General features: G+C 39.4%; 1 protein-coding gene across 2 annotated transcripts in view; it reads right to left on the bottom strand.

Moving 5' to 3' along the window:
* The window catches only part of LOC104577810 (TLE family member 4, transcriptional corepressor), a 98,164-nt gene extending 84,992 nt beyond the window's left edge, over positions 1 to 13,172 (bottom strand). For both annotated transcript variants that reach the window (XM_088537464.1, XM_088537465.1), the window contains exons 1-4: positions 13,043 to 13,172; positions 12,735 to 12,832; positions 11,853 to 11,916; positions 10,464 to 10,508 (exon numbers count right to left, since the gene is read on the bottom strand). In XM_088537464.1, the coding sequence (XP_088393590.1) occupies positions 10,464 to 10,508; positions 11,853 to 11,916; positions 12,735 to 12,832; positions 13,043 to 13,087 (252 nt within the window). In that variant the 5' untranslated portion in view covers positions 13,088 to 13,172. The remainder of the gene's footprint in view (positions 1 to 10,463; positions 10,509 to 11,852; positions 11,917 to 12,734; positions 12,833 to 13,042) is intronic.
* Between the last annotated feature and the right edge of the window lie 340 nt (positions 13,173 to 13,512).

The raw sequence follows: 13,512 nt of genomic DNA, 5'->3' as shown, positions 1-13,512 counted from the left end.
GGGCTACTGTGAAGCTGGATGGGAGTCATACAGAGTACCATAGGGAATTATGACTATAAAACTAATCAAGTGATTTCCTCCAGTTGCTCCTTCTTCTTTTCGTCCAGCCTTAAACCAAAAGTCTAGCATATGCTTTTTGGTCAGTTCACGCCTTAATCTATTTGCCTTCCTTCTCCAGGTAGTTACCAGCCCTCCATTTCCAACATTTATCTCCAAACACAAGTAACAGCAGCAGGCATTCAAGTACCTTTAGTGTTATCTATTTGTAACCTCAGACGTATATGAACAGATAAAATGTAATAACAGTTTATGTACTGGTGGACCCTGTTAGAAAAGATGACAAGGACCTGGGATATGCACTCTTCTCTCTACACCAAATATATATTCTTTCATTCAATATTTTGTTCCTCTCTGTGGTCTCTCAACTAATAGCAGATGTTAACAAAAGAAATCTTCCATCCTCTGTCACGCAAACATCAACACTAAGAAGTGTTAAGAGATTTTCAAGAAGTGTGGCAGAACATATTAAGAGTCATACTAACCAAAGCTGCTAATTTTTCCAGACATATGTTTTAATTTAAATAAACATTTCCCTAGATTTAAGAAAGCATGAAACTAGACCTTTTTAAGCATCCACCGCATTGTTATGCTTTGTAAAGTACTGAGGAGAAAAATCAGTGTTGATGAACACTGGTTCATATCTCCTCCTCCTGCAGCTGTCATAAAAATTCACTAGAATCTGGTCATTTCTAAAAGCTGAAACTATTAGGTATCTGTTCCATTTGGCTTCACTATTGGAATTAAAACATCTTGTGACATTCATGTTGCCATTGACTTGCTAGCTTGGTCAAGGAGCTGGACAGTGTTTTACCCCATCTGGAATCTCCAAAGGCAGACAGGGAATCAGTCAGAGAAACCACTCATGCTATTTACACAAACATGACCCAGTACAGCCCCTGGTGAAGTGGCTTTCATGAAAACACGGGGACAAACCACTGAAAAGACCAAATTTGCTCCCTTCTGCAACCCCTTGCTGAACTGCACAGCAGTTATTTTGGCTCTCTTCATCTATTAATAGGAGAGACAATTTCACTCTGTTTTCAAAATGAAATTCAGAAGTGTTTTTGCAATGAAGCACTGCCGAAAGCTTCTTATTTGTCCCTGAGAGTTTACAATACAAACAGGAAAAAGCGGCTGCCAAAGATTAAACTTCCTTCAATGACAGCATGTTTGGATTGCTTCAATTTCTCCACATTTTTCGAAGTTAAAATTTGCTAAATGTGACTAATTTGTTAATCAACAGACGAAAGTTACCAAAATAAGCAAGTCAATTGGGTGTTCAGATTGGTAAGCCTAGAAGTCCACACTTTACTCCTTTCACGGAAAATGAAAAAAAAAAAAAAAAAGAAGAAGAAAAAGAAGCTCCACCTCTACTGCCATGAAGCAGAGTGACATGAAAAGGAAAATGAGTGATCAAAACGTCTTCCTCTACCTCAACTCAAGGCTACAAACTCATTCCAGTATGCCTTATGATTAAATTTCAACAACGCTGTCATTTTAATATGATGAATTGTGGTTTCAGCCATCAAATGCCTGTCCAGAAGAACATCCTCAAACTCAAATCTTCTAAGGACTAAGGTCAGGACACCATCATCCAAATTCCCTTGCAACTTTAGGTCTTTTTTGTAGAGAGCATAAGTCGGCCCTGCCGTCGTCTGGTTTGCTGATTTGGGGTTCAAACCCCAAAAAAGCCGAGGGGAAAGAATTCCTTTGCTGACATGAGTCTTTTTCTGAAAGAATAAATCTACATCACTGGCAATGCAACTAACTGAAAACCAGCTGATGGATTAACCACAGACTTACTATGTCCATCAAATATTAATTGCAGGGGATGCCAGTATATTACTTATGTTGCTCTTACTAGGTAAGTAGCTCTTACCAGCTTACTAGATAAGGAGTTGTAAGGGCTTTTTGTATTTTAAATTCTCCAAACAGCCAGAAAAAAAAAAAAAAAAAAAAAAAAAGGAGACACTAAGACAGTCTAGTCACATAAGTAAATGGTAAACAACTAGAAGAAATATATTACATTTAAGATGGATGAAAGGCATGATTTTTATTTAAATGAAATGCTGTCGGGAATATACACAATGTGCACACAGCACACTATGTGACGCAAATCAAACAAGATCTAGTGGCAGACCCAGAACACTCTTTATAGCATGAATGGGACAGTTTTTTACTTCTGCCCAACTGTGAGATGCTCTACTGAGGTTTTTGAGCAAATACAAGAAGAAAGAAAAGCACACATTCTCACTGCCAATGTTCCACATCTCAAACATAACGGTGAAAGATGTTTTTTTCCTTTGAAGAAGTTGACTCTTATCCAGCAAATGTCAGAAACCATTTAAGCAGACCAAAAGAAGGAGGGTAGGTTAGACGACCTTCACTCAAAGCTCCATCCTGTTTTTCCTCTCCTTCTGCCACATAAGGAGAAATGAATCACCACAAGCACAACTAACTGATCATATAATATATAAATCCGCAAAAATTTAACAAGTATCTATAGAAAGCATATATACTTTGTCTAATTTGGTATTATTTTTTCTCAGTAGAATAAGCCTCACACATTTTCAGAGAACAAGAAATTGCAACAAAAGGTGGCAACCATATATGTGTTTTTAAACACCACACCTTGATTTTATTGTGAATCTCTTGACTAGCGACAAGTGATGAGAGGAGAATGCTGGAAGGAAAACTGAGAAAAAAACTAAGAAGAGCCAGCCAAGTGTAGTTTGATAGCTTAAAATTAAAAGGAAAAAGAACCCCACATTTATTATTTTTATTTCATGATTAATTTTAAGCCAATCTCCTCATTTTCTGGGACTGGCATGATTTAATGCTTAAAATTGGCAATACAGCACATCATACAAATACATAAACATAAAGAGACCAATTCAAGTTTACTGTAGGGACTATAATTTTGGCTTGCTTGACATCTGTGCATTTAAACATCTCAGCCATAACATCACAGTGTTCAATACTAGAACATTATGTATCTGTCCTGGGCTAGGAAAGATGATTCCATATGTCTAAATCTTATGGACACAACCTAGAAAATACTACTACTCTGCTTACTAGTTGTACCATACTTCAATTATATTTTAAAATATTTTTGTTTATATACACACATGTATAAAGTTACAAGCACGTGTCCTTGATTATCTATTAAAAATGTTTTCCATTGCACTTAACTATAGAGTTTGTGTCACCACTAAGACAAACAAGGGAAATATCCTAAGAAGTACTTGAAGCTAACACTGAAATTGTGAAGATGATCTTGAACTAAAATAAAACCTATAAAATTATACACATAGGCAGAGACATACATATTCTTAAAATGTCTTTATTTAGAATGTCAAAATATGAACACCATTGTTCCATTCAAACATTCAGTTTCCTTCCTAAAAGAGGATTAACCTGAAGTCCAACCTATCCATACTCAAGACCATTGCTATCAGCTAGTTAAAACAAGTATGCAGTTACACTTCCTGTGTTTCACATCATCAGCTTTGTTCTGCTCCCTCTGTGTTTTGTGGCTAAATTAGTTTTCTGGAAGTCAGTGGCAACAGATGTGCTCAATCTGTAGACAGCAAAAGAAGTGACTTCTGTAACAATTGTAATCACTCTGTTCACAAACTAGCCCATGTTTGTGACATAACCACAAGTAGCACATCATAGCTTCTCGTTTAAGATAGATAAATAAAGAGCAAACTGACAACACTGAACTCCTCATCTTCTACAGCCTTAGTATTTGAGTCACAAATCTGTTTCCATGTTTAAGCGAACCACTGGCAAGGCATACACAGTGATGGACCAGTGAGGGTATCCTTTACCATCTACAGTACAAAAAGTAAAGCAGAATCCCTGTTTTGAGAATTTTGCAATCTCAATTATTTTCTATGTCTGAATTCTTATATTAAAAGTTATTTTAGTTGCAGAATCAAGCAGACAAGCATTTTAAAGGAAGATTTAGTTATCTCTGGATTGTGCCTTCCTAATGTCTATTCTGCGTAGAGAGTGAAATCCTCTAGGAAAACCGATAATGAGATTAGTGAGTAACTAAAAACTGCACCATTACACACACACATTCAATGGGGCAGGACCAAGCTTACTATCACTGCAAACTCAGGCATCCTGGCATCTGAGTAGCTCACTTACTTTGAAAGCTACCTGCAAAGCAACATTTTTCCTGCAATCCATATCCTAATCATTTCTTTTTTTTTTTACTCCCAATGAGAAAGAAGCTGTTATTACATAATACAGTGCAGATGTTGTTATATATACAACATTTACATTTTGACATAAATTCCCTCTTTTCTCTTGTCAGATCCACTGCAGGTGGTAAGTTTTGATTTCTCAAATTGAATCTTATGACAGTTACATTTCCAGCCATATCAGGTGACAGAATGAGCTAATGGTAGTACTAGGCAGAACAGAGCTCTCACAACAGTGAGGTGCCAACTGAAAAAAAGTCTGTCCTGGGTCAGATTATCTCTTTCCCCCCTTCTCCCTTTCCTCTCCTACACCAATTATCCAAGGAGGTTGGGATTCCTGCCAGGACTATGCCCGTTGCTGAAAATAAAGGCAAGAGTTTCTTGACATAAATGTTTGCAGTACCTTTTTCTATAGCAGAAAGAGTTGGGCAACCAACACTCAAGCCACAGAGTCACCATCAGCTCCTTCTGTAGTTACTAGCACAACTATAAACTAACAGTCAGGAAGGCAGCATCATGGCCATTAGCATCTTTCAGAGACAAAAAAAAAAAGTCTTTATGTTTAAACACTATAGAGTATAGCCTTTTGCCAGTAAAAAACAGAGCATATGACTTAATTTAAAAGTTTGCTCAGTGTGTTCTGACTGTGTGTTTGCTCTGTGCTATTTCCTGTGTCTTAAGCAGCTGTCTGAACAACTAAAACAAGGAGGGGAAAAAAATGACATTGTTCTTCTTTATGCACAGCAAAACCAGAATGAAATGGAAGATCATGTCTTAATATATGCTCTTCTGTCGTGTGGGGGAAAGGTTATTTCAACAGCATCTCGCAGGCAAGTAGAAACAACAAAGCTCTCTGTTGAGTTCTCTGCATAGACACGTTGTCTAACATCTACACCATGAAAAGAGAGCACAGAACCTCACTTCAGGAATTAGCAGTTACTACAAAGCAAAAGGCTTTTAGTTTCACAGTCTAATAATAGATTTCCAGCTTTTTATAAACTGTCATTTGGCCTCAGAGGTTAAGTAACCTAAAACTTTGACAAACAAGCCTCAGTGGTTAAACTGACTTGAGAACCCTAACATTTTGTGACTTTGATAGAAAAGCCTTGTTTCTCTCTCCCTCCCTAACAATTCCGTATGAGCTGCAGTCTTCAAAACTGCACTTCTAATTTTTGAATTCAGAAGTGTCCCATCTCACTTCTGACTATCCAATACCTGTATCTCCATTAAAGTTTTCTAACTGTTTTTAGTGGTGAACAAATTCAGGCAATAGCACTTTATCTGGGTCTACAGGTATCTGTCAAATGAAAGACATATACATTCAATTATAGACTGCCTTAAACAAAAATAACAACAAAAAAATACACACCTATGCATCACACATCCATTCAACACAGAGTCCAGTTCTTTGCCGTAAATAAAGAAGTACTTTTATGTTACATATTTAGCACATATGTAAAACAGTTTTCTGCGATGTATAGATTTTATGGCCATAAAGATGAAAAATGGTCAAAACTTGTCCCTAAATTAAACAAATTGATTTCCATCTTTACCCTTTTACCACAACAATTTAGTAAAGAATGAGAATCAAGCAGACTCAAGGCTGGGATGTCATACAACCCATATATTAACTCAGGCAGCAATAAATCTCTCCTTCCCCTCCAAGCTCTCTACTACTTTCTTAAATAGCTCACTATAAAGCCTCAACCTAATTAAAAACAGCTTTCTTGGCAACAGTGGCCTTGATTTCACTTATTTACACATTAACTGCAGCCTCCATTTGGCCAATCCAGTCTATTCCCTGCACCACGCAGGGCCTTTTATCTGCCCTGGACAGCATTTTCTTCAGCAGATGAAGTAGATGCCGATTGATTTGCTGTCGAGCATGGTAAATTAATAGCAACAAATTGCTGAGGGCCCCATCTCGCTGCTCCACCATGCTTCGGCAGTTTTGCTTTATTTGCTCCATGATGGGCAGCAGTCAGGCCTCTTCAAGTCAATTTCTTCTTAACAACCTGCAATACTTTTCAATGGTGAAAATAGAGCCGTTCCTTGTAAGTCAGAAATCAATATCCTATTGCCCTTAGAAAATGCTAAACAAGCAGTATTGGCAATCCACTTGGTACTAGAGGGTATCAGATATAATGCAAATCCATACTGCTTCCCTCCTCGTAGTTATTACTGTTTGCTAAAAGGTTCCTAATGCCATTTATCATCATTTACCATCGACTACAGCAGCTATGATTATGATATTCTATCAGCTAGTAGAGCCCTTTCATTTCTATCCAATTAATATTTTAGCAGCACTCAAATGGTTCTTGCACAAGTCTCGTAATAAAATTTACATGGATTGGACTGAAACATGGGGGTTTCTTCTGTGATTAAAGAAGGTCTTTTAATTTATTTTTTAATATCCAGCTTCTTGAAGATCTGAACTTTCTCTCAAAAGTGCTAAAATCCTACATTTTTTCTTCGACAGTTAGTTCAAAGGCAGAGGTGTAATCCAAAAGAATCCTCATTTATGGTCTGCTACTTCCGCACACGTAAGCAAAAATTAAAAGTGAATGCTGTATCCTATTTACACTCTCCATCAGTCCCATTCACAAATGTCTGTTGTGTGTAGCCCAATACAGACACTTGTTTCAAGCGATAATTACAATACTGAATTAAAACCTTCAGAAAGCGTGTTTGATTATAGCAATTTAAATAAACTGTTTACCATAATATTAAAACTGCTTAATTTCAGAAACTAAACCAAGTGACCAACAGCAGCAAGTAGCAATGCTGCATTAGAAATATGGAGCAGCACATCAACTATTCATTCATAAACTATCCACTGAGCCATGTTAAAAAAACAGCTTAGTAATAAATGATTTCCTGTGCCATTCAAACACTCACATTTATTCCAATACCGCAATTTAAAACTGCAGGGAACTACCTGTTCATACTGAAACCCATGATCCCTACCTTTTTATCTTTTCTTTGAAATGTGCCTATTTTTAAGCTTTATTGATCCTTCTACGGAATACCAAAAATTAGGTTACTATTTTAAAATATATAGCTAGATGTCACAACATATCCAACACATCTTAAAAAAAATACAAATGACTAATTCTATCAAGCTAATGTTATTTACTCAGTTACCAAAATTTAAATTAATTATGTTCTCAAACATAATTGTTAAAAATTGGCAACATTATGCAGGCTTAATTAAGATTAAATCCAATTTACTAAATGTACTTTAATTGGTACTAATTACATTAGCTTTCCTTTCAGAATGACAAATTCCCCATAGGTTTCACTTTAATAGTCTTCTATCAAAATCAACACAGGATGACTGATGATGAGCATCACATGAGGGGTGGGAAAAGAAATGTTCTTCTTCCCCCTCTTCTCCCCTTCCCAGTACATCCATGCACGCACACGCACACACACACACACACTCTCTCTCTCTTTCACTGCTCTGTGCGTTTATCCTTTTATCAATTTGCTAAGTCACAGAGTCATGACTCCATCACAGCCATCATTTTCTGTTCCAGTGAAAAAAATCTCTAAAAATAAATACTCTGTGGCTGGGAGCAGCCAAGAAGAACAGAAGCTTTAACAGGAAAATACACAAAGGTTTCAAATATCATGGCCACCAATTACTAGGGTACTTCCAAGGACTCCAGGGAGTCCTGCTCTTGAACCCTTTGAGACGCAAATCTAATAAGTGAATAAGCCTAACTTGATCTTGAGAACTAGGCCAAATTATGCCGAAGGGCAACTTCACTGCATTATTGCCTGCTTTCCATTACAAGGGCATCCAGTGAGTACATCTAGAAAAGAACCTAAAAGAAACCAAGGCTGTCTGCCCAGAAAAGCAAATAAAGACAGATATACCTCTGTGCTAAAGTGAAAAAAAGAAAGAAAATACAATAAGTAGGTGGTTTGCAGAGCTGTCTGTATTTCATAATGTGATAAACTGCCCTCAGGATTTTTGATATGATTGAATTTAGAAAGCTTAAAAAAAAATGAATCGTTCAATTTCAGCTGAGCACAGTTCTAAGATCAAGGAGGAGGAAAAATAGGAAATTTGAGGTGGAAGGCTAAAAAAAGCTTCACACACATCAAATGAAATAATCGACACTACATACACAAAAATTTGGCCTTAACATTGATATCTTAAAAATGCAAAACATTTGGTAGTTTTTAAACAAAAAGAGAAAGGAAAAAAAATGCTGTGCCAGAGGGGAAAGCATGAAAAAATATAAAACTTAGATGAGATGTGAGAATGACAGCAAAGAAGTTTCTTACTTGCAATTAATTTCAACATCTAACAAAAATATGTTTTGCATGACAGCAAAATACTTACATCACAAGTAACAGTAATGTAAAATGGTGTTTTAATTAAAACTCAGTCCTTTATAATCACAATTTTTCCTTTTTTGGGGAATTAACTATTTAATTTCTCCGGGATATTGTATGCCAAAATTGCATAGAGTTTCTGAACTATTTAGAATTTAAAAATTAAAAGGATTTTGTTTTCCTTTTCCCTTAAAAAGAAAAAAAAAGAAAAAAAAAACATATTTTGCATGCATACAGCCTTAGTTCCACATTCAGGATTTTGTGGCATCAGGTTAAGTCTACATACAACTAATTGCTGTAAAAACAGAGTATGTAGATATATAAACAATTCTGACTGCAATGGTTGTCTTCAAACGCCTATGATAACTTGCTGTGTAGGTGGCCTGCGAGGACTCTGGACTTTATGAATTGTTTTTGTATCTACTACTTTGGGTTCTTTTAATAGTACCTGAAATAATCTAGCTATTCATTTGAGAACATCTCCAAAATGTCTGAGAGTTAATGAATAGTCATTCCACTGCTACCAGCGACCTGAATCAGGTCCAGAGAGTAACCATGTAATTAGAATTTGATCAACTAGAGGAACAGTCTTTTTCTCTCAGCTGTTCGTTAAAGCACACTTGTTGAGTCTTCATGGGCAGGATCACATTCATGAATAGTACATTTGAGTTCAGTGGGTGCATGAGTGTCTGTAAAATAATGTATTTGTATGTATTTGTACAAAGTCCCACAGGTCTGGAGCTGCAGATCGAAATGTGTTAAGGCAGGAAATTCCACTGTCTTCATATAGGACGCACAAATGGTCCTAATCAGTACTGTGGCACTGGGACGCTAATGGCATAAAAAAATACAATAACGTGAAAAAAAAATAGACTTACATGTTTGCTCTCAGCAAGATAAAGAAATCCTATTTCCACAAATAGAGAAGTTCTAAATCCCTTACTTGGAAAACAAAAGCGAACAAACCAATTTTTTGATGGTCTTCTTCCATCCAACAATTTCTTTATTTCTGCGGTTTACACTACCCAGCAACACTGACGAATTGCTCAGCCATTTGTTAAAATGAGTTATGCGTATTAAACTCTCTCACATAAAAAGTTCTCTCCGTAGAAAAGAGGTCAGATGTTTAATTCATTCTCCTCTAGAGAAGGTTAAAAAACACACACTACTGAATAAGGAATTCTGATTTACACTACTGCGCTCTATCCGACTAATCTCCTGCTAATCATGGCCTAAGTGCTAGACTTCAAGGCACAAAACTGAGCATGCTAACATCTTCACAGAAAGCTCATTTGCACTTTAGAGCTGGAGCAACTAAGACACTATTTCTGGACAAAAGTCCAAGTAACTAGTTTGTGGAAAATAGGAACATGCAAGTGCATCAATTTATTTCACAACTCCAGTTTTTATCTGTCCAAATTAACCGAAGATTACTGTCTTTTTCTATCCTGTATGCTTTATATACTTTTATGATGTAGCTATTCTTCTAAAAGGTAAACCTCAAATGTTAGAGGTTAGATAGATCTTAAGTGATAACCCATTTTTCCCTCCCTACTCATGTAGGTCCTATTTGCAGTAAGACCGCTTGCATGCGCAGAGATTACAAATGGAAAGTCAACACAGTCACACACAACTGGGAGCCAAGACAGTAACCTACCTAGGGCCATGTATCATTCACAAGATATGAGTATAATATGCATTTCAGGGCATGATGGAACACAAAAAATATCCAGTGCATGTAAGCATGCAATTAAACCAACTCTAACACAATATGCCTCTGTTTTAAGACTGATGGGAGAAATTAAACAGAACATTCTTACACAAAATAAAATATTTGCCTACCTGCTTATGCATCTCTATATTCAGCCCATAGGACATCTCGTAATACTAAGGGAGAATAAAACAGCTCTGTTAGGACTTTAAATCATGAAATAGTCATTTCAAAATTCACTTTGAATCAAGCATCATCTGTACAAAGACCTACAAAATTAGCCTTGAAAAGCTCCCAGAATTTGAAAGCACATTTCAAAGCAACCTTTTTCTTTTTTTTGCTTTGTCAACGTTGCTTCTTGTCAATTTTACAAAGAACAGTCATAAAACAAGTAAAAGGCAGACAACAACAAAAAAGAAAAATAATCACACCAGAGTTAAAGATTAGAGCACAGAAAACTCAAAGAATTAAGGCTCAAGATTTTATTCCCTAGCACACATTGAAGATGCCAAATAATACCCAAAGTACTTGAAACCAGACACACATAAATCAGCAATGTCTAACAAAATGATTATTCAATATTTTAAATTAAACATACACACAAAAAGATACAATTAAGTTTCAGGGATGCAAAAAATATGCAAGGAAATTAAAATGCAGGGCCAAAGCAGTTATTACATTCTAAATATCTCCTGTTATGTAAGCATTAGTTTTGGTGAGAACTCAGTTCAGCATTTAACATTAGCACCAAACAACCTCCAGGACTTTAGCACATCAGAAGAAAAAAAGACAAATGCAAGCCTCAGCATCTGCTTCTGCTCTTGGTAAGGTTTTTTCAAGGCTATATATACTGTTCTCGTAAATATAAGAATGATAATTGCCACATACATATGGAAAACGGCTAATCCTTCATAGGCATACAAGATCGCAGATAGCAAGAGGTTCTCTGGAGTCGTCATGATCCATCATGCAATTATGTATTTAGAGATTTCTTCCTGTGCAACTACTTAACCAGACAAGCCACAACAGCTCAGATGCCTGACAGTGAATTTAGCGAAACAAACAGACAGCAGCCCAGAAGATCCAGTTCTTCTAGGAAGTAGGCTCCAGCTTTCCATACATATATATGAAATATTTTGATTCAACAGAAGGATTATCCTGAACTGTTTTACAGAGATGGAATAGTTGTGGAAAAATCAGAAGTGCGAACACCATCCCTAAATATGCTTAAGAAGTCGCACATGCCTTTAAAGGGCTGACCAAGTAATTTGTTACCTTTTCGAAGAAACATTCACAATTCCTTAAAACATTAAAAAACAGACTTTTGTGCAGAAACTAATTTCTACAAACAAGTTATAAACCCCCCGAAACTAAGGATTTACAACAGAAAAAGAGATACAACCTCAGCAAAGTGGCATTGCTATTATCTTTCAGTTCAACCTCCAGTAATTCAAGTGTATTTCAGTTTTGGTATATACCAAGTTAATAGACATTTTGAATTTGTTATGCAGCTTGCTTACCATGACATAATGTCGCTGCATCTCTGTCTTCTCACTGGCCAGTTTTTCACATTCCAGCTTTAAGCTGTTCAACACCAGGAAAAATAAATAAAAGGAAAAGGGAAAAAAAAAAGCATGAGAACTTAATAAAGCAAAGTTGACATTCTTCTGAGCTCCCCTTTCCAAGCATTTTCCTAACACACAAATAAAAATCCACATTCCAGTTCCTGGCTGGGAGTTAGGGTGGGGTTTGTCCTTCTCCTCTCCCCAGAGACACTGTGCGAGGTCCCCATCTCTGAGCGCGCTGTATACAAGACGCAGGGGAATGTGTCTGACAGGGAAGGAGCAGAACCCGCTGCTTCACGGAGCACGCAGGCACAGCTGGCTCATGCCCACAACGACAGAAGCCGCTTACAAACGCGCGATCTGGTTCTCGGGATTTTATTTAAGGGAGTTTTACAGCAACACCTCTTGCCGCCGTTCACACCGCAGAGGAACCAAACGCGCGTCGCTACTTAAAAGAGCAAGAAGTTCCGGAGGGGAATCTGGGTGAAGAGAGACTTTTTGTTCTGTTTTGTTTTGTTTTCTGTTTTATTTTTCATTTGGTTGTAGCTGGCAGAACGGCACTGCCAAGGCACACACCAGCAGCCCACGGCCCCGAAGGCTTGCGGGGCTCCCACCTCCGCGCCCGGTGGCAGCCGCTTGTCACCGCGGGGAGAAGGTAGGGGGGAAGGTAAAAAGAAGAAGCAAAAATAAAAATAAGCCGAAAACACTGAAGATGCGCTTCCCAATGCAACGAAGCTCGCGGCGCTCCTCCCGCGTCGGCCGGTGGCAGGGCGGGCCGCCGCGCGCGACCGTTAGGGGCGCGGGGGACCGTTAGGGGCGCGGGCGGGCGGCCGTTACCTGTGGTACTGCGCCTGCAAGAACTGGAACTCCTCCTTGATGCGGTCGCAGGACTCGGAGATGGTGAATTTAAAGGGCTGTGCTGGCTGGTGCGGCGCCTGGAAGCGATCGACAGCCGCTCCGTTAGGCGCCCCCCGCTCCTGCCCGCCGCCCCGCGCGCTCCCCGCCGCCCCCCGGCCGCCCTGGCGCGGGAGCGGGGCGAGAGCAGCCGCGGGAGGCAGAGACCGCCGCGGAGCCGGGCACGACAATAAGAAAATGGCTCCAAGGCGTCGGTGCCACCGCTGCGCCCGCTCGCCCGGCGCACTCACCGGGTGCCGGCTCTGCGGGTACATCTTGCTCAGGTCGCGAATCATCCACGCCGGTCAGCGGGCGGCCGGAGCAGCGCGGCTCATGGACTGCGGCGGCAGTGGCGCCGCGCTCCCCGCCGCCCCGGGGCTGGCGGGGCACCCCCCGCGGCGGCGGCGTCCCCGGCTCGCGGGGGCCGCTGCCACATCCCCCGCGGGCGCTCCGCGGGCCGGGCCGGGCAGCGCCGCGTCCCCCGCGGGCGGCGGAGCGGCGGGACCAGGCGGCGGCGGAGCGAGGGGGGCGAGCAGAGAGCTGCCGCGGGCCGGAGCCGCCCCGCTCGCGGCTTCTGTTCCCCTTCTGCAAACTTTTATTGGTCTCGGCTGCTATCCCTCCTGCGCGCCTTCAGGGGGGAAGAGGAAAAAAATAAAAAGAGGGAAAAAAAGAGAAAAAAAGAAAAAAAAGGGGGAAAAAAGTAAGAAACAAAAATGTCCTT

This window comes from Tinamus guttatus, unplaced genomic scaffold, assembly GCF_059628265.1.
Source record: "Tinamus guttatus ecotype Peru unplaced genomic scaffold, ASM5962826v1 Tinamus_guttatus_pri_ptg000778l, whole genome shotgun sequence".
In the NCBI taxonomy this organism is placed as follows: domain Eukaryota; kingdom Metazoa; phylum Chordata; class Aves; order Tinamiformes; family Tinamidae; genus Tinamus; species Tinamus guttatus.
Note: the sequence above shows the minus strand (reverse complement) of the source record. Positions and strands in the feature narration are given on the sequence as shown.